Source organism: Arachis ipaensis, chromosome B4 (assembly GCF_059453495.1).
Source record: "Arachis ipaensis isolate K30076 ecotype BB chromosome B4, ASM5945349v1, whole genome shotgun sequence".
NCBI classification, from domain to species: Eukaryota; Viridiplantae; Streptophyta; class Magnoliopsida; order Fabales; family Fabaceae; genus Arachis; species Arachis ipaensis.
The window spans coordinates 9,732,853-9,754,149 of NC_142439.1; the positions used below are offsets into that span (position 1 = coordinate 9,732,853).

Here is a 21,297-nt window from a genome sequence, read left to right on the forward strand (position 1 = left end):
TGCTGGAGGGGAAGGTGTAGTGGATGCAGTTGAAGGTCATTGAAGGGAAGTAAAGGAGGTTGAGTAATTCTGATTATAATCCAGGTTTCTGGATTATTGTTCTTGATTCTTGGAAAGAGGGGAATATCTTGATTAAAGCATTGAAGCAATGCCACACAATGTGACCAAAACGTCCACAAACTTGGTATTGAGGTCGATTTTGCTGGGAAAATGCACGTCGTCCCCTAGGAAAACGTCCCCCTTTTCCTCTTCGTAATCCATTGCCCCGAGCAGAGTTGTGGAACATAGGAAAGGAATTTTGGGTAAGATTAGCTTGAAGAATGACACTCCCATTTTTCTTGAATTTCTCTATCATGTCATCATGAGACATGATTAGATTTTCAACTTCCACAAGACTATAAATTTCTGGTTTGGCATTGACAGTAAGAAGAAGACTTTGGTACTCTTCATTAAGCCCTTCTAATAGAACTTCCACATGTTCTTCCTTAGAGAGAGGGTTACCTAAAGCTGCAAGTGCATCAGTCACATTCTTGATTTTGAAAATATAGTCACTAGTTGTCTAACCTTGTTTCTTTATCAATTTCAGTTGAGCATTTAGTTGTTTAATCTGATATTTGGTAGATTGTGCGAAATAATCTTAAATTTTCTGTCACATTTCATAGCTGAGCTTGAAACCTACCATTTTGTTCTTGAATGCATTGTCAATTAAGGCAAGCATTTAAGAAACCAAGTGACAATCATCTTGCTTCCATTGTTTATAGAGGGAGGATTCAATTCCTGCTTCTTGATCAGACTTGGATGAAAACTGACGTGAAATTTGTTCTTTGATGAGATGATATTCAAAACCCTGACCTTGAATTGCATTGAGTGCTTGTTGCTACCAGGTCTTGAAATTTGTTTCACATAGCTTGTATGAAATTGAATTGAACAATCGTTGCTGATAGATGATTGGAGGAACATTGTTGTTGGTGACTGGATTAGTAATGGATAAAGGTGTGTTGATAGGTGTGGGCAAGGAGGGGTTGCTAGCAGCCATGGATCTTTTGGAACCCTAAGTGCTCTGGATACCATAAAAGAGTAAAGAAAGAAAAAAGCTGCAGAGCACGTGATGCAGAGGAAGCAATAAATTGTAAATTGAATTGAAAAAAAATGCCTTTCAATGAATTACTAAAAGTAAGTTTGATACACCTTTATTATGTTACACTCCTAAAAGACTTATATAGAGTGGTTAAAGTCCTTTCATAACAGCAATACACACAATACAACTAATTATCATCTTTTAACAATTTCTTGGCCTTTCTTGATCAGTCCCTGATTTTGTGCTTCTTTACTTGCCTCAACACCTCCTTATGCTACGCCTCCTGCAGATCCAGTGACAGATCCCGTGGCGGTTGATTCCTCTGGTTCCTCCCAAGAGAATTCTCCTCCACCACTGCCCGTCATCCTGCTGAGGGTTTGGCCTGATGGCATGCAGTCGTGAGTACATACTACTTTAATCCCTTTTATCCACAATCTATTTTGAATTTGTTAAGGTTTATGTGTTTATATGTGTTTGTTAATCTTAAGTATTTTCATCGATAGATTCGCCCCCAAACAACAATGCTTGCACACAGGAGATCACCGAGGCCATTAAGTCTATGTATGACCAAGCGTGGTCGACCTACACTAAGATCCATGCTGAGACTAGAGAGCAAACACTACAAGAAAAATGTTGATTACCATCAGATTTACTGTCAAATTAATCAAATAAATCCGCCACTAAATAGATTACCGTCGGATTTACTGTCGTTCTGTAGTTGACGGTATAAACGGCGCCAGAAACCCCTTATTGGCGGATTTTCTGTCCAACGCTAATTTTAGATTTTCTATTGATGTTTTCAATGGATTGTCGAATCTGAGTTGTTGATTATCGACGGTTCCTTTGGCGTCATTTCGACTGAAATTGCTCCAAAACTTACCGACGGTACATCCGATGGTAGGTTTTTCATTTTTAAATTTTTTGGCACATTTTAGCCATAACTAACAGTCAAATCAAATTAAAACTTTTGTTAACAAAATTGTTATCAGAAAATTTAAAATTAGCAAAAATCATCAAATTATTTAATAAAAATAAATGGTATAAATACAATAAAATATCACAGAAGTAGAGTACTGTACCTTAAACAAGCAAAAATGCATACAACCCTAATCCTTACAGATCCTGATAATCATCATCGTCATTGCTGTCGCCGTGGTCCCTATACTGAGGCGGCGGAGTAGGTGTTATCGTCAGTGCCCTTCCAGCAGCGTTGCCGCTGGAACCAACAACGCCGCTGCCTCCAGCACACATCTGCTAGTTGTACTCCTCCATTTGCTATCTCAACCGATCGAGCTGCTCCAGCTTCTCCGTCAGGTACAAGCTGACAACAACGCGTGCAAGAATCTTTCGATACCTCTGCTTAGACTGCTCCTGCTGTTGGTGAAGCTCCTGTGTTAGCTTCTGCACTTCCTCCCTCAGGTCGACAACATCCTGGGGATCAGCAGGGTTCATGGCAGAGGCAGAGGCAAAGGAAGCCGCTAATGCAGAGGAGCAGAGACCACTGGCAAAGAACGAGCTCCACTCGAAGCGGCGATTATTGTGGGGTTTAGAGGCAGCCTCGTGCCAAATCCTATCGGGATCCATGACTGAGGTCTCGAAGCCGGCTTCGTCAGCTCCAACTTCTGTTGATACTCCTCCTGCGTCACAACGTTAGTTGTGATTAGGATAATAGTTAAATAATTGACTTTAAACCAAATAAAGTTAAAATTTCAGATTAATTAAACTCACATAATGAGCTGCCGACCGCTCGTCAGCAAATCTCTCCTTGTTTGCCTTCAAAGTATGGGTATACTTGAAGGTCTCCACCAGTATCACCTCACGATCCAAAGACTTGGACTACAAATTAATATATCAACCAAACAATAAAATAAACGAACAAATTATACAATGACAGACAAATATATATGAAGCAGGAAATCTTAATTACAAACTCGAAAACATAATTTTATTTTTTTTATTTCACTGAAAATCTTATAAAAATTTCGACAGAGTCTACCTTAAAATTCGGATTTAGCCACCCTTGAAGGGTTCCATCCAAACCAAATATCAATCATTATTTTCACAGTCAAGTATTTTTCAAATAATTTCAGCAGCAAGAATCAGCAAACAGTTCAATAATCTAACATTTTTCAGCAATCTCAGAGCCTAATCTAACCTATTCTGACCAATCTTAACCACCTCAATCCACTAAAATAATTACATTAAACTAACATTTGCTCTACTAACTAATTAGTTAAATTGATAATCAAAAAGGAAAGTAAGGATATAGTTCAAGTAACTACTAAAAGAGTAAATAGTGCCAAAATTCGTACCAGTTTGGTTTTCATCTTCATGAAGATCACCGACTCACCCGTATACCTGGTCCTGGATGACCTGTGCGAAGTCCTATTAGCAACGTTCGTCAGACGGTGACGCTTGAACCTGTCGTTATCTCTGAAATAAGCCTCCAAGTCACGCTTGATGTTTGGACGGATCCACCTCGTCAGGTGGTCTTTTCCCTGATGAATGTCACTCATCATCTGCTGAAACCGCTTGGGATTTGGAAGGTTTAGGGTTTGGGAGCATGATAACTTACTGGTCCGATGGACCCGCCTATGACATCACAAGGGTCGATGGGGTAGCTGGGGCAGAGGGCGATGACTGGGCAGCCCTGGGAGATTCGGTGGAAGCCTGCCCTCTACCATGACCACGTGTCCCACTCAACCTATCCCTGTTGCCTATTGTCATGTCTGTACAACAAATATATTAATAACATATTAATAACATAACAAACACTAATAAATAATAACATAAGAAGAAACTTAAGAAATAATAAATAATTAAAAAAGTGGTTTAGTTTTGTAAATAAAAAAAGGAAATTAAAGTGTTTTAGTTTCAAAATAATTAAATTAGACTTTCAAAGCATTCTAACTTTATTCTATCTTATTTTCTTTTCAAAGTATTCTTACTTTCATAGAATTCTAACAAAGCATTCTAATTCTCAAAGCATTCTAACTTTATTAGCAAATTTTCAAAATAGTCTAACTTTCAAAAGCATTATAACAAAGTGAAAATTTTGAAATACAAACTCAAGAAAACACAAAATAACATGTTGAAACATCACTAGCAATGCATATGATAAAACACTGTAATTAATTAGCATAAACCAGCAGTTCCAGCAGCAATATGAATCAGCAAAATAAGCATTAAAATAGTAGCAACCTAAGAAAGCAACAACAACCAGCGAATTATCAACATAGTTAAGCATTGCTCAAACAAATTTAGCAATAATTCTTCAGCCAAATTAATATTAAAAGGCAGAGTTAATGATTCAGACCAATTCAAATAATCCCAGCAACAAGAATTGGCAATCTTAGATAATAATTCTAAACACATTGAGTAGAGATCAGAACCTATCAATCTAACTAAAATATCATAACCTAACCACAAAAAATTAACTACAACAGAAATTAATCTACGTAAACAAATTACTAAAAATCAACTAACTAAATAAAATTAAGATTAACTAAGCAGAAATGAAATAGAGTGCAATACATGAAACCTGGAATGCAAAGGAATTAGAAGAGAGAAGAAAGCAATGGGCAGTTCGAGTAGCGACGGTAGGGCAGCAGCGGCAGGAACAGAGAACACAGAAGGGGACGTTTCGACCAGCGGCAGCAGGACAACAGCAGTAGCGGGAACAGAGAACATAGAAGGGGGTGTTTCGAGCAGCGGCAGCAACAGTCTTTCAAGCAGCGGCAGGGCAGGGCAGGGCAGCAGCGGAGGCAGTGGCTAGAGAGAGACTGAGACATCAGAGGTTAGAGAGAGAGAGAGAGGTGAGAGATTAGAGAGAGAAACCAATTTCGAAATGAAGGGGAAGAAGGTTCGAGGTTTGAATTTAGGGCACAATTACCATCGAATTAACCGACGGATTAATCCAACAGTAACGTGGTACGTGTAACCAAAATGCAATGTTTCACTTAACAAGGTTCAGCATCCAATTCACTCGCCGGTAAATCCCACGGTAGCTAGCATACCAAAATTTACTTTTTCTTCCAAATTTTACCATCGACATTACCATCGAAACATCAACTCCGACAGTAATATTTTATGGTGACAGCTTTATTGTCAAATCCAATGAAAAATCCGTAGCTAAAGTCCGACACTAAATTCGATGATAATTTCGACGTTTCTTAGCATTTTTCTTGTAGTGGAATGTTTCAGAAGTGGACGGTATGCATTTAATTTGTTGAATTAATTAACTGTATTTTATTTTGACTAGCTAATTAATGTAGTTGAATCACTTTGTGCAGTTGAAATTTATATGGTATAAGGAGCATGATCTGAAGATTCGCAATATCATCAATCACCAGGCAGCGAAACAACTTCAGTAGATGATGAGTGACGTTCGTCAGGGGCGAAACAACCTAACGATGTGGATCCATGAAGATATCAAGAAGGAGTTGAAAACCCGTACAGATGAGGGGTTCAAGCGTCGCCATCTGATGAACGTCGCTAACCGGGATTCGCCGAGGTCGTCGAAGTATATGAGTGGGTCAGTGACCTTCATGAAGACGGAGAGCAGACTGGTAAGTAGTTTGGTAATGTTTGTTAAAAGTTTGGTATTAATTAGTGTTAATAATATATGATGATTAGTTGTTTGTTGATTTATTTTATTGGTTGGCTTGAATTTGTGTAGTCAAAGTCTTTGGATCGTGAAGTCACACTGCCGGAGACCTTCAAGTATACCCATGCTTTGAAGGCCAACAAGGAGAAATTTGCTGACGAGCAGTCTACGGCCCATTATGTGAGTTTCAATTAATTCTAAATTTGAAATTTATTTGGTTTAATTTAAAGTCAATTAAGTGTTATATCCTAATCACAACGTGTGTGACACAAGAGGATTACACGTAGAGATCGGAGGTCACGACCTAGCAATCTCAGCCGCCTAGTGGGAACGATGAAGCCGACTTTGAGACTTCAGTGGTAGATCCTGATAGGGTATGGCACGAGACCACCTCTGAACTCCACAAGAATCGCTGCTTCGAGTTAGGGTCATTCTTCGCCAGTGGCATTCGCTCTTCTGCATTGGCGGCATCCTTTGCCTTTGCCACCAGTCCTGCCGATCCTCAGAAAGTTGTAGACTTGAGGGAGGAGGTACATAAGCTGACACAGGAGCTTCACCAACAAGAGAGCAGTCTTAGCAGAGGTACAACGACCTTGTTGCACGCGTGGGAGGAGTCGTTGCCATCAATTCGGACGTAGCGGAGAAGCTGGAGCAGCTAGATTGTTTGTGAGAGCAAATAGAGGGGTACAACCAGCATATGCTCGTTGGAGGTAATGACGCTAATGGTGGCAATGGGTAGGGTAGGGTAGGGTTTGGATCCAACCCTACCTCTACCTGCGGGTTGAGAATATCGCAACACCAACCCTAACCCTACCCATTCTTAACCTGCAGGTACCCGACTCTACCGTGGATTACAAAAAATATGCAACATTATTCTATAACTTGATGATAATTTAAAATAGAATTAATTTTTATGTAGAAAAAACGTATCAAATTATCAATTAATAATTTTCTCTTTGTGGCTAAGGATCTTTTGCATTTAGTGAGAGGTCTTTGATTCAATATCTACTTGAAACATATTTTTATATAGGTATATAACATATACATATATAGGATGTGGGTTGGTTGGGTAGGGTTGAGGCTTAACCCGCACCCTATCTAACCTGCACGAGAACCCTACCCGCTGCGGATCAGGTTAGATAGGATCAGGTATCCACGGTAGGGTGCATGTTGCTACCCCTAAGTGGTGCTGCTGGTACCAGCGGCGACGCTGCTGGTGGGGCACCGTCATCAGCACCTACTCCGCCGCCTCAGCATAAGGAAGATGACGACAATGACAATTATAGTGATTTGTAGGGTTTAGGAATTTTATTTTTTTTATGTCTACTTCGTTGTATTATACTTTTGTGACATTTTATTATATTCAGACCATTTACTTTTAATAAAATAATTTGTTGATTTATGGTAATTTTGTTAACAAGAGTATTAATTTGACTATTAATTTGTGGCTGAACTGTGCCAAAAAAATAAAACACTACCGTAGGATTTATCGGTGGACAAATCCCATGGTAATTTGGCTCCAAAAAGCACGTGATATGGCGCCAAAGATACCGTCGAAATAATCCGACGGTAATAAGCACCTCAATCTCAACAAATTCATTGAAAAACTGACAAAAAGTCTGACGGTAATTAGCGTCGGACGAAATAATCCGCCAATAAACAGTTTTCACTACCGTTTATACTGTCACATTCAAGACGACAGTAAATTAATTACCGGCAGATTTTTTTGATGAATCCGACGGTAAATCCAACAGTACCTAACACATTTCTTGTAGTGAATGTCAAATTGTCAATTACTAATTCAATTGAGAGTAAGAAGTTAAAATAGCGTTATTTTATTCGCAGTTTCTTCTCTCTAAAAATGACATCGTTTTTAATGTTGACATGTTATTTAATTTAACGTGTGAGATCAACTCTTGTTAATAATGTTAATAAACGAATTGATAGAATAATTAATATGACTAAATTTAAATTTTTTGAAAATAAATTTGTTTAAAAAAATTTTAAAAGCTAAATTAAAGATTATAGTTCTTTTAAAAGATCAATTTAACTATTTACTCGTAACTATTTATATATTACTGTGATCTTAAGTATTTTGGTGCTTTTTTTTATTGTTGATGTTAGAAGCTCAGTTCTGAGAAGGGAAGACATCCGAATTAAACGAACATCACCTACCTAATAAAGAATAAATAAATTAAACCCTGGGATCCTAGAAGGTTACGTTGCACATGCATACACGTCAAAGAGTTCTAAAGATTGATATGCGACTACAAGGCATTTAAGGGGGCACGAAAAATAGCATTATACAAAAAGAGAGAAGTAGTAGAAGATAACATTTTTTATTAATATTAATTAATATTTGGTTAATAATTTATTTTTATATTATTAAATTTTAAAGTTTAAAATTTTGTATTTAAAATTTAGAATATTAATTGAGTTTTAGCTAAAAATAATACAATTTATTAATTATGTAATATTATTTTCTGAAGTATTACCTAAAATTAAAGAGAATTTAGGCTTAGAAATAAGGTTCAAATATCTTTGGATGAGAATTTCAACTTATTTGCTAGGACAGTTGATGATGTGACGTCTTCACTTAGACGGTGACGAGAGTATTTATAAGAAATTTTGATGCTAAGTCAATAAGGGTTTAAATAAGTTTTAGACAAGAATAGATTAAAAAAATATCTTAGTGTTGGAATATTTATAGATTGATAGACTAAAATTTAGTTATTTTTTAGAGATCACTTCTGAAGATCATTGATGGTTAATCTCTTAAACTGCGTTTGGTAAGGAAACTAATATTGAGAGACAAAAGTTAGAAGACAAAGACTAATATAAAATGTACTCAACTGAGATATGTTTCAGTATCATGTTTGATTTAAAATAAATATAAAAATTTAAAAATAGATTTAGAATTTAAAAGGTTAAATAAGAGTATTTTTGTAATAAAATGTTACTAAAGTCTAAGACTTCACTCTCCGTCCTTAGAAATTTCGGTTCTTTGTGTCTCATTTTTTCGTGGTATTTGAAGGAATTGAAATTCTGTGTCCCAAGACTAAAATTTTATTTCTAGTCTTTCATCATCAAACATAATATTTAGTCTCAATCTTCCAATCTTAATTTCCATCTCAAAAAATAAATACAACTTTATAAAGTGGGAAGTTATCACTTTAGTTATGGGAGGAGATTCCGATCTCAATCTTTAATTGAGAATAAGGGATAATACCTGCAAGAGACTCTTTTTTTTTTTTTTTTTAGTGACTAGCAAAGACTCTGATACTTAAATTAGTAAAAATTTTAAACAAATTTTTATAAATTTGGATTTAGAAGTATCTATATATACAATAAAAAAGATATTTGTAACTTATCTTCTAATAATGTTGGGTGGTTTCTCTTCCTTTTATTTAGAAGTTGTTTGAAATCTTATATTTGAATTAGTAAGCAAATTAAATTTGTACGTGTATTTAGAATTCTGCACACAAATTGGACATATGAAGTCGACCAATGCAGCGAAATAGACTTAGATTTGATTTTTATAGATCAAGCCTTATTAATTTTGAATTTGACTCTTCATTTTTTAAATCAGAATACGAACATTGATTTAAAATTTAAGATATTTATTCATTTGTACATTAATATTAGTGTATTTTGCTAAATACGTAAATATCTCATACTTTGAAAAAGAAAATATAAATAATAATTTTTTATTTAAATTGAAAGGAAAAGCCAAGAAAATAAGCCCCCAACTAATAGTAAAGATGTGGTCATCATCAACATAGAGGGCAAAATAAAGGAGTAGTGATATTTTGCGCTCCAACGACAGCATGATGATTGGTTAATATATAGTATACTATTTTGTACCACATAACTCGTTAGTTAAGGACAAATTACATTGATATTTTCTAGGATTTGATAAAATTTGTTGTGATTATATTTATATAATGTTGAAAGAAGCTAGGATATATGTCTAATTAATCTTTCCACTTTTTAAGTACGACACTCGAATTACCGAGTCCTATATATTGGCCTATTCATATATATATATAGAGGAAGAAGAAAAAAGAAAAAAAAAAAAAATAGAGCTTGCTTGACCACAAAATCAATAGTAGAGAATAATGAATAATGCGATATGAAAGTAAAAGGACGTACGAGTACATTTGGAACCATGCACATATATCTTTGGCTTATATTGATGAGGGTCATAAAATACATAGCCACCCATGTGTTATATACTAAATGATATTATTGTTACATAGGAACAAAACTTTGGTGCCTAGCTATAGATTATGATCACGTGGATATCATCGATCTTTAATTACGAAGAAACTGATGCCAAAATGCATTTATGATTTATTGGTTAAGCTTCCTACTGTGTGTGTGGCAAGAGCTATGTAACAACAAAAAAGAAAAAGGGTTTATTAGTAATTAATAATAATAAACTATATATGAGACCCATGAACATTGTATAAAAACTTGATTCCCTTTAATTTCAATCCACTTATTGCTGTGTTTGTACTTTGTGCCCGTTATATTTTGGTACCACATTATCCTGTGCTTTAAGCAATGAAATGAATACATGAATACACCAACTATACTATAGCACGAAAATAATCATTAAGCACGAAATGTGTGCTGTCAATGAGTTATAACTTAAATGACATAGTCTCTCTATACTCATCTAAGAAGTCGCAGATTCGACTCTCTCTATCTTTGATAAAAAAAAATGTGTGCTTAATTTAGCTAGGGTTTTTAATTAAGTAGGATGTTGAAAACTATACGCGTGCCATATGTTATAAGCAGCAGCTCTTCTACTTCATTTATGTCTTCTCCAATAATAATCTATATATACCAATTATACATATCATTTAGGATAAATTAATATTTATTTCTTTAAGAATTTAGTTAAGGTTCACTGATAATATAAAGAAGTTTTATTCATGTATATATTTATATATTGTTACGTCAGCAAAATTAAAAATAAAGATAAAGTATTGTTTTAATCATTATCTAAATTTTTGTTGAAAATCAAAATTGCATCCCTTATATTTTTTATTTTGAAAATCATTCCTAACGTTACAATAAATTTTTAAAATAGTCTTTATATTAAAAAGTTTAATTTGCTAGTGACCCTTGCAATAACAAGTTGAACTCCATCCAAACCTGTTACGACCTGGCCCAAACCCTCCACGGGTCGGCCCAACCCGAGCGCCACCCGACCCGAACGGTCAAGGGTGAGGCGTCCCGCAACCGACCCGGACATCCGTCCCAGACAGCTCACTTACAGCTGTAGGAGAACGTCTCGGAAAAAGTGGGCATGTCCTTGTAGGGCCCACCTCTGACACAGTATATAAGGAGAATGTTTTACCCTTTCTTCAAGGTACGTCACACATCACTCTTCCCCCTTTTCGCCTGCACATTACTGACTAGAGCGTCGGAGTGTCTTTGCAGGTGACACCCCCCTCTCTACAAGAAGTGCTCGGGACCCCGCCTACACCAGACCGGCAGTTCACGACGAGGCGAGACCCCATTACCAACCAGTATACCAACCCGATTCGTCCGGTAACCGACCTACCGAACATTGGCGCCGTCTGTGGGGATTCGTCCATGGACTTCGTACTGGTCTAAGGTGAGACAGCCCGCGAGGCCGAGCCCGTAGGGGACCCCGCCGCGACTGCTCCCCGGCAGCGCACAGGATCCCCTCCGAGACACACAACACAACCTCACGAGAGACGCCCCTTCAGGGAAACTGGTGACAACCACGCCAGAATAATGCAAGAGCTACGCCACAGAATGCAAGACTTGGAACGTCGGCTGGCGGAAAGAGAACACGATCAGCACACCCCAGAACAAAGCCACTCCCGCTCCCACTCAAGGAGCCACTCCAGACGCACGCCCAGCCCCCAAGCTGAGTCTGAGAGCGCTGGGGAAAGGGGACGCGCGAGAAGACGCCATGACCCCATCATTTATGCCAGGCATGAGAGGCGGTGTACTACAGATCGCGGAACCGAAGACGCCCGTGGGGAGAACGACGAAGGGAGAACGACGAGAACACGAGGACCCGTGATAATGGGGGCGACCCCATTTCATCGTTCCATACTCGAAGTCCGGCTGCCAAAACATTTTGACAAGCCCACGGACATGAGATACGACGGAACGCAAGACCCTCCGGAGCACCTCACGGTCTTCGAGGCCAGGATGAACCTGGAGGGAGTGGGGGACGAGGTAAGATGCCGTGCTTTCTCGGTCACCCTGGCAGGACCTGCAATTCGGTGGTTTAATAACCTCCCGCAGGGCTCGGTGACCGGCTTCGCGGACATCAGCCATGCCTTCTTAGCCCAATTCACGACCAGAATTGCAAATGCGAAGCACCCAATCAACCTGCTTGGGGTGACCCAACGACCCGACGAGTCGACCAGGAAATACCTAGACAGATTCAACGACGAGTGCCTGGAAATCGACGGGCTGACAGACTCAGTGGCAAGCCTGTGTTTGACGAACGGACTCCTGAACGAGGACTTCAGAAAGTACCTCACTACGAAGCCAGTATGGACAACGCAGGAGATCCAATGTGTGGCTAAGGAGTACATTAATGACGAAGAAGTCAGCCGGGTCGTGGCTGCCAATAAACGGCAACCCCCCTACACCCAAACCTGGCACCACGAGGGCGGAGAAAGGCGGAAGGAACACGCCAGGGACAGCGGTCCGAGCAAAACATCAAGGCCGTTTCCCCGAGTCGGGAAGTTCACCAACTACACCCCCCTGGGAGCACCAATCGTAGAAGTTTACCAACAGATAGCCAAGAAAGGAATACTGTCGAAACCCCGACCTCTGAAGGACCGAACAGGAGGAAACAAGAGCCTTTATTGCGAATATCACAAGGGGTACGGACACAAGACCCAAGACTACTTCGACTTGAAGGATGCGCTAGAGCAAGCAATCAAGGATGGGAAGCTCGCCGAATTCTCCTACCTCATTAGAGAGCCAAGGAGACGGAATCGCGACCACGAAGGCGAAGACAGGCCCCGGGCGATAAGGCGACGCCAAGAACCGGAGGGAGACGACCATGGCCTTACGGTGGTGAACGTGGTAACTGCCAGGAATTTGGCCCCGAGGTCAAAAGCGGCACAGAAGAAAGACGCCAAGGTCCTGGCCGTCTCCTCCTCATCTGCGAGAAATTCCCGGAGGCTCCCATCCACGGAGGCTCCCATCCATCTCCTTTGGTCCCGAAGACCAGTGGTTTGACGAGATACTGGAAAGTCCCCCTATGGTCATTACAGCCAGAGTCGGAACCGGCCTCATCAAGCGGATCCTCGTGGATACGGGGGCGGACTCGAACATCATGTTCCGCAACGTATTTGACGCCCTGGGGCTGCGTGACACCGACCTAGCGACCCACCAACACGGTGTGGTAGGGTTAAGCGACCACTTCATCAAGCTGGACGGGATCATCTCCCTCCCGACCTCAGTAGGACAAGGACAGGGGCGGAGGACAGTAATGGCAGAATTTGTGGTCTTGCGAGATTCCACAGCTTACAACATCATTTTGGGGAGAAAAACCATCAACGACCTTGGCGCGGCGATCAGCACGAAACTGCTTGTAATGAAGTTTGTTACTGATGACGGATCTATAGGATCCATCAAAGGAGACCTGGAAACGGCAGTCGCCTGCGACCACGCCAGCCTCTCCTTGAGGAAAAAGTCTAAAGAAGCATCAGGGGTTTTTCTAGCCGACCTGGACGCCAGAATAAATGACAAACCCAGACCCGAGCCAGAGGGGGACCTGGAAAAATTTAAGGTCGGGGACACGGAGGAGAAGTTCACGTTCATAAACAGAAATCTCCCCCATGGATTGAAGGGACCTTTAATGGAGATGATCAGAGCCAATGCCGACCTGTTCACTTGGACACCGGCCGACATGCCGGGAATAGATCCCCAACTCATGTCGCACTGTCTGGCCGTCAAGCCGGAAGCCCAACCAGTGGCCCAAAGGAGGAGGAAGATGTCGCAGGAAAGGGCGGAGGAGGTGGCCAGGCAGACGGCCAGCCTCCTCGAAGCGGGGTTCATCCGAGAGCTGGACTACTCGACTTGGCTATCGAACGTGGTCTTGGTGAAAAAGCACAATGAGAGGTGGAGAATGTGTGTGGACTACTCCGACCTCAACAAGGCAAGCCCCAAGGACTGTTATCCCCTCCCGAACATCGACGCACTCGTCGACGCGGTGACGGGGTACCGGTATCTGAGCTTCATGGACGCTTACTCTGGGTACAATCAGATACCGATGCACCAGCCCGACGAAGACAAAACGGCGTTCATAACGCCTGGAGGGATCTATTGCTACAAGGTGATGCCGTTTGGCTTGAAAAATGCTGGCGCCACGTACCAGATGCTGATGAACAAGATATTCAGCGAGCTCATAGGCAAGACAGTAGAAGTCTACGTGGATGACATCCTTGCGAAAACTATACGACCCAACGATCTCCTAAGCGACCTGGGGGGCGTGTTTGCGTCCCTCCGACAAAACGGCATGAGGCTCAACCCGCTCAAATGCGCCCTTGCCATGGAAGCCGGGAAGTTCCTAGGGTTCATGATAACCCAAAGAGGGGTAGAAGCCAACCCTGAGAAATGCCTAGCGTTTCTCCAGATGAAGAGCCCGGGTTGTATCAAAGACGTACAGCGATTGGCAGGAAGGCTGACGGCGTTATCCCGTTTTCTCGGCGCATCGGCAGCAAAAGCCCTGCCCTTTTCAATCTGATGAAAAAGGGGATAGCGTTCGAATGGACTCCTGCATGTGAGAAAGCGTTCAACCACTTCAAAGAGATCCTAGCATCACCTCCGATGCTCGGGAAGCCAATGGCCGGAGAACCACTCTACTTCTACCTGGCCGTAACAGAGGAAGCGCTTGCAGCAGTGCTGATACGAGAGGAAGGGAAAGCTCAGCAACCAATCTACTTTGTAAGCAGGGCGTTATAAGGAGCAGAGCTGAGGTATAGCAAATTGGAGAAACTGGCGCTGGCACTCCTAACCTCCTCCCAAAGGCTGAGGTAGTACTTCCAGAGCCACCGTATTGTCGTGAGAACGGACCAAGCAATTCGTCAAGTACTCCAAAAGCCTGATTTGGCAGGAAGGATGATGACATGGGCCATCGAGCTCTCCCAATATGATTTGCAGTACGAGCCCCGGCATGCAATCAAGGCGCAGGCAATGGCAGATTTCCTAGTGGAGGTAACAGGCGATCCCCCCGAGGAAACGGGCACACGGTGGAGGCTCCATGTAGACGGGGCCTCCAACCAGACGTCCGGGGGCGCTGGGGTCATCTTAGAGAGCCCAGCCGGGGTCATGTACGAGCAATCGACTAAGTTCGAATTCACCGTATCGAACAACCAAGCGGAATATGAAGCCCTCTTGGGAGGACTGACCCTAGCCAGGGAAGTCGGGGCGACAAGGCTGGAAGTGTGCAGCGACTCACAGGTCGTCACCTTGCAAGTGAACGGAAGCTATCAAGCAAGAGACCCGTTGCTGCAAAGGTATTTGGAAAAGGTTAGAGAATTGACCAGGCAATTCCAGGAAGTCACGGTCCAACACGTTCCAAGGGAAAGGAACACACGGGCGGACCTCCTATCTAAACTAGCAAGCACAAAGTCGGGAGCGGGCAACCGGTCTCTCATCCAGGGCATGGTAAAGGAGCCAACGGTCGCCCTCCATTTGGCGAAAGCAAGCCCCTCCTGGTTGGACCCCATCATAAACTTCCTGGAGCATGGCACACTACCTGATGATGAGAAAGCAACCAAAATGTTGAGAAGGGAGGCGGCCAAATATGCAATCATACAAGGACAACTGTTCAGAAAGGGACTCAGCCAACCCCTACTGAAGTGCTTGCACCCCGACCAGACGGACTACGTACTTAGAGAAGTCCACGAGGGATGCTGTGGCCACCACATCGGGGGCAAAGCCCTAGCAAGGAAGCTCATCCGAACTGGGTACTACTGGCCATCAATGATGAAAGACTCCAGGGAATTTGTCAGAAAATGCGTAAAGTGTCAAGAAAACGCCAACTTCCACAAAGCGCCGGTTTTCGAGCTGAGCCTACTGACGTCTACCCGACCTTTCGCTCAATGGGGAGTCGACTTCTTGGGGCCCTTCTCGGTCGGCCCAGGACAAGTTAAGTATCTCATAGTTGCCATCGACTACTACACCAAATGGATAGAGGCTGAACCGCTAGCCAGCATATCCTCATCCAATTGCAGGAAGTTCATGTGGAGGCAGGTGATAACCCGTTTCGGCATACCAGAGGTCGTCATTTCGGATAATGGGACGCAATTCACTGAAAAAAAGTTCACAGAGTTCCTCGCTGGCCTGGGGATAAAGCAAAAGTTTTCCTCAGTTGAACATCCCCAGACGAATGGATAAGTGGAATCCGCAAACAAAGTCATCCTACTAGGCCTCAAGAAGCGCTTAGACAACAAGAAAGGCGCATGTGCCGACAAGCTCGCTTCGGTCCTCTGGTCCTACCGGACAACCGAGCAAAGCTCCACAGGAGAAACCCCCTTTCGCCTAACATACGGGGTCGACGCGGTGATACCTGTGGAGATTGGCGAACCGAGCCCACGGCTACTTCTTGCAGGAGTAGAAGAAGCAGTGGAAAAGGACCTGGTGGACGAAACCAGAGAGATGGCCCACTTGTCAGAAACAGCACTGAAACAAAGAATAGCTCTACGCTACAACACTAAAGTCCTCAGGAGGGAATTTGAGGAAAGAGACCTCGTCCTGCGACGCAACGAAGTTGGTTTACCAACCCGAGGAGAAGGAAATCTGGCGACAAACTGAGAAGGCCCCTACAGAATCAAAGAAGTGCTCGGCAAAGGCGCCTACAAGCTGGAAAGACTCGACGGCAAAGAAATCCCGAGAACGTGGAATGCAGGTAACCTAAGGAGATTCTATTCGTAGCTTGGGCACACCGGCCAAGCGGCCTGACGAGCCAATAGATGCCTACTCCATTCACGTGTTAATTGCTAGCGATTTATCTTTATCAAATACCTGCCATGTTCACAAATTTGTCTGGCTAACGACTAATTTTTACTTGTCTAAATTCTTTTATCTACTATTCTCCAATACGTATTCCACACAATCGCGTTCTTCAACGGCAACCCGGGACTGATCACCCCGGGAGCCAGTCGGATCATAGCCATGACTAACGGCCACGATAACACGACCAAGACGGTTCCAACCGTTACCAACATAAACGGTAAAATGGACACAAACAATAAGTCCATACCAGAAAAACGGTAACAAAACATAAGTGCTACTAAACAAACAGAATAAAGGCGATAATAAAAGGCCGACCAGGCGACCACTAAAAAGTAGCAAAGGTCTCAACAGTTATAACAAGTATCTTACAAAGTCACACAAAAACACAAAGTTACAGGAGCTCATTTTCGAGGCATATCAACAATCTTGCCGTCCTGGATTGTTTTGAAGACTCCAATAGCCGACGTATCGAATTCTGGGACCACGACCTTCACTTGGGCCTTGAGAGCTTCTTCAGTCATAAAGATTGCGTTCTTTCCCTGTTCCCTGACCATCTTATATTTCCTTTTCAACTCTCCCGCCTCGGCTCGCGCAGCCTCAGCCGACAAGACGGCCGCGTCGCGCTCCTTCTCCACAGCGACCACCCGACCTTGCGCGGCGTTAAGCTGGCTCTCTAGAGTCATCTCCCGCTCGGTTAGACGGGAGACAGTGGCGTCGGAGGCATTCATTTTTTCCTCAAAAGACGCAGCTCTCTCATCGGCATCCTTCCACCCCATCTCCGCCGCGGCCAGTTGTTCCTGAAGCTTTTCGACCTGGACCTTGAACTCGTTGTTGGCTTTGGCAGCGGTATCAAGTTTTCTTCGCAACACCTGCATACCCGACAACTCGAACTCGGCCTTCCGGGCTATCACAGCTCCGCAAAGAAGTGTTCGATACATCCACCTCGCCTGCCCCGCCAAGTTGGTGCCAAGGAAGTGCTCCTCCGTGCCAGGGATCAGCTGGGAGTCGATGAAAGTCCCAGCATCAAAATTTCTTTCCATCACGGTGAGGGTTCCTTCCGGGCTGGCGGAGGCCCTCAGCCTCTTAGGAGTATGAACAGTTTCTACATCGTCATCTTCTTGGCAGGTAGAGGGCGAATGACCAACAACGGCCGCCTTTTCGGGAATAGGGGAAGCCTACGCCCCGGCCGAATTCTTTTCGGCCATTGCGGTGTCCTAGGGAGAGGGCACGGCCTGATCCTCCTTCTCCCCGGAAGGGCCTTCCGGCTTCCCGGCCTCCTTCTCGTCAGCATTCTCCTCATCGCTATCCTCCAAGAAGGTCTTGACTAAATTTTCGAGCCCGGTCACCGAAGCAGACATCTCCACTACAATAGAGAAACAAATACATTAGTCGTGAAGTCGGGGAGAACAAATTAAACAACAAACAATGCAAAAGCACAAGACAGAACAGCTCACAAATATAATTCCTGGTGGACTCCCGTTCACCCATAAGGAGGTGGGGGTTCACGGGGTTCTTTCCAAAAAGAGCAAACAACACATCGGCAATCCTCTTATTTACAGGAAACATTCCCTTGTAGGTCACCTTAATGAAAGAATTAGACCCCGCCTCGAAGCTCCAATAAGTCGGGATGAGGCGTTCCTCCTCTAACGATAACCAAAAGGGATGGCGACCTTTAACGGGACGAACTTTGAAGAATTTGTCCTTGAACCCATGATAAGAGTCCTCAAACAGGCCAAATATCCTCTGGCCTTGGGTAGACCGGAAGGACAGGAACCTTTTCCTCGCCTTCCCTTGTTTGGAAGGGTTGGTAAGATTGAAGAAGAAGAGGAAGACATTCACTGACACCGGCAGCTCAAGATATTCACAAACCATCTCGAAACAGCGGATAGAAGCCCAGCTGTTCGGATGGAGTTGCGATGGCGACACGGATATCCGATTAAGAAGCGACATCTAAAAATCGGAAAATTGTAGGCGAATGCCAACCTGGGTGAACATGGCTTTGTAAAACCAAATCCAGTCGGCGACCCGGGGAGAATGGAAATTAATCTCATACAATCGCTCGTTGGGGGCAGGAACGAAGGTCTCGTAATTGGCCTCCTCATCTGTCCCCCCGCACAGATACCCGGCTTGCCGAAACTCTGTCAACTCCTCCAGATCCATCTGGTTCGGCGAGTCCTTCACATCTGAGGTCACCCAGTCGTAGGGGTCATAGTTCGCGGCGGAAACAGAAGCCCGGGAGATGACGCGAGGCATACCTACAGTGGGGGTACCACTCCATTAGTCTATGAGGTCGGGAGTCCAGAAAAAACCCAAAAACTATGTCCATCCTATTCAACAGTTAAGATCAAGCATGGCCAAAGCTACACCTATCACGCAAGCCACCTAAAAACCTACCCTGGAATGGTACCCCTCCCCTAACACATCTACTTATCACTAAAATGTCATCTAGCAACAAAAACCAAACAAGACAGCAAGAACACAAAGCAAATATAAACAACAAGCGTACAACAACGAAGCAGAAAAGAGAGAAGTCCAAGGATTACCTGAATTTGTTGCGAAAACTGAGAAGGATGAAGGGAAGATGCACGAGGATACTGCAACAACGCTCTAAATTTTTGAAAGAAGAAGAGGGAGATAGCAGGGAGATGGAAGAAATAGGAGTGTAAAAGGGAAAAAAAGTTGAGGCAAACTGTTTAAAACTGCCACTCAGGAAGTGCGAAAGACTTGGGGTAAAATAGTATTTGCGCGTGGGGTTTTGCAACCCATTATGAGCATTTAATGCTTAGCACGAAGAACAAAGCAACGAACGATTGCCTCAACAACCAAGAGACACGCGCGCAGGGGACATGTCCTTTCCACGGGCGGCCGACCTGACGACGATGAATGGAACATGAAATAACACGCCACTAATAGCTCCCACGACTATCACTGGCACGTGGGGGCACTGTTACGACCTGGCCCAAACCCTCCACGGGTTGGCCCGACCCGAGCGCCACCCGACCCGAACGGTCAAGGGTGAGGAGCCCCGCAACCGGCCCAGACACGCGTCCCAGACAGTTCACTTACAGCTGTGGGAGAACGTCTCGGAAAAAGTGGGCTTGTCCTTGTAGGGCCCACCTCTGACACAGTATATAAGGGGAAGGTTTTACCCTTCCCCCAAGGTACGTCACACATCACTCTCCCCCCTTTTCGCCTGCACATTACTGACTAGAGCGTCAGAGTGTCTTTGCAGGTGACACCCCCCTCTCTACAAGAAGTGCTCGGGACCCCGCCTACACCAGACCGGCAGTTCACGATGAGGCGAGACCCCCATTACCAACCAGTATACCAACTCGATCCGTCCGGTAACCGACCTATCGAACAAAACCCAACTCCAATATTCTAGAAACCCTAATCGACTCTCCAATTCTACCCGAGCACCTTTTATTGCACCCACCAATAGAAGTGGCAATACTCTCTAGATTCACGAATATCTAATCTTTCCATACTTAGCTGAAATAAGTTATCTGATTCGATATGGAGCAGAATTAGATTTATATAGTATTTGTTTCAGGATATATATAATTTTAATATATAATATATTTATAAAATATATAATATATATAAAAAATTAATAAAACAATTAATAATATGTTCTTTGGTATCGTATCATTTTTATATTTTTAGTTCAATTTATATTGTAAATATAATTTTGGTTATATAAATTTTTAAGTTTAATTTTATTTGTTGAATTTTAATATTATAGAATTAAAAAGAACGAGAAAATTGGAGATTTAGATATAAAAGAAAATATAGAGAGATCATGCTCATATTGAACAACGTGAACAACAGGTTAAAAATTTAATTTTAAATTAATTTTAAAAATTAGATGGCCTAACCATAAAATCCAATAACACACTAAGCCATTCCACCACTTTCACACATACTAACCCTAGCTTATCTTTTCACATTCACAGGCAGTAAAATTAGGATTCATAGCACACGATTCTCCTCCTACTCCCAACGACGCTGCCGCTAGAGTCCACTCAGTCGCGTCGCCGTCTCCGAACTAGTTCCGGTGACACCGCCCTGCATCGAGAAGCCGCGTTTCGGCCTGGAGAGCACCAACAAACCTAGCCCACACGAAGCCAGTTTGTGCACCGTCGCTGCCACGCCCGCGCCCCCTCGCGTTGTTGCTGCCACTCGCTAACTCGTCCTCTCGCGCTGTCGCTGCCCCTCACTGACTCGGTGCCAAACGTCCTCTACATGAAGCAACAAAAATCACAATCACATTACGCCAATTGTGCCCCGGATCCTAGTTTTTTTTCCCTTTTTTTCTCTTTTGTTTAAACTGTTCAAATTATTATCTATCAAATAGTTGTATTCTTGTATCATCAATCTGACGATTTTCATAGTTCTTTGCTTTATTTCTATATAATGATATAATATACAGACTACTAGCTTATAATATTGTGCTTCTCACATTTCTTGCTTAATGACATTTGGATTTTTTTCACTGTTAAAAGTTCTCCAAGATGGCGAGATATAACATGACTGGTATTGGAATAAACCTTAGGAAAATTCCTGATGAAAATGGAGAACCCAA

General features: G+C 42.9%; 2 protein-coding genes across 2 annotated transcripts; both read left to right on the forward strand.

The window, feature by feature from the left end:
* The first annotated feature begins 12,951 nt into the window (after positions 1-12,951).
* Positions 12,952-14,657, forward strand: LOC148566625 (uncharacterized). The gene is made up of 2 exons (XM_088484346.1): positions 12,952-13,919; positions 14,372-14,657. The coding sequence occupies exons 1-2, from the start codon at positions 12,952-12,954 to the stop codon at positions 14,655-14,657; spliced, it is 1,254 nt and encodes a 417-aa protein (XP_088340472.1).
* A 159-nt stretch (positions 14,658-14,816) lies between these two features.
* LOC148566626 (uncharacterized) lies at positions 14,817-16,511 on the forward strand. The gene is made up of 3 exons (XM_088484347.1): positions 14,817-15,584; positions 15,951-16,038; positions 16,126-16,511. Exons 1-3 carry the CDS (start codon positions 14,817-14,819, stop codon positions 16,509-16,511), a joined length of 1,242 nt encoding a protein of 413 aa, XP_088340473.1.
* Positions 16,512-21,297: the final 4,786 nt, after the last annotated feature.

What these genes read in the sequence shown, in the direction of transcription:
- LOC148566625 (XM_088484346.1), top strand. Translation starts at nt 12,952, where the DNA reads ATGGTCATTACAGCCAGAGTCGGAACCGGCCTCATCAAGCGGATCCTC. An exon ending in GACGCGGTGACGGGGTACCG is followed by an intron (nt 13,920 to 14,371) that starts GTATCTGAGCTT and finishes AGCGATTGGCAG; the next exon opens with GAAGGCTGACGGCGTTATCC.
- LOC148566626 (XM_088484347.1), top strand. Translation starts at nt 14,817, where the DNA reads ATGACATGGGCCATCGAGCTCTCCCAATATGATTTGCAGTACGAGCCC. An exon ending in ACCCCGACCAGACGGACTAC is followed by an intron (nt 15,585 to 15,950) that starts GTACTTAGAGAA and finishes ATGTGGAGGCAG; the next exon opens with GTGATAACCCGTTTCGGCAT. An exon ending in GTTCACAGAGTTCCTCGCTG is followed by an intron (nt 16,039 to 16,125) that starts GCCTGGGGATAA and finishes TCATCCTACTAG; the next exon opens with GCCTCAAGAAGCGCTTAGAC.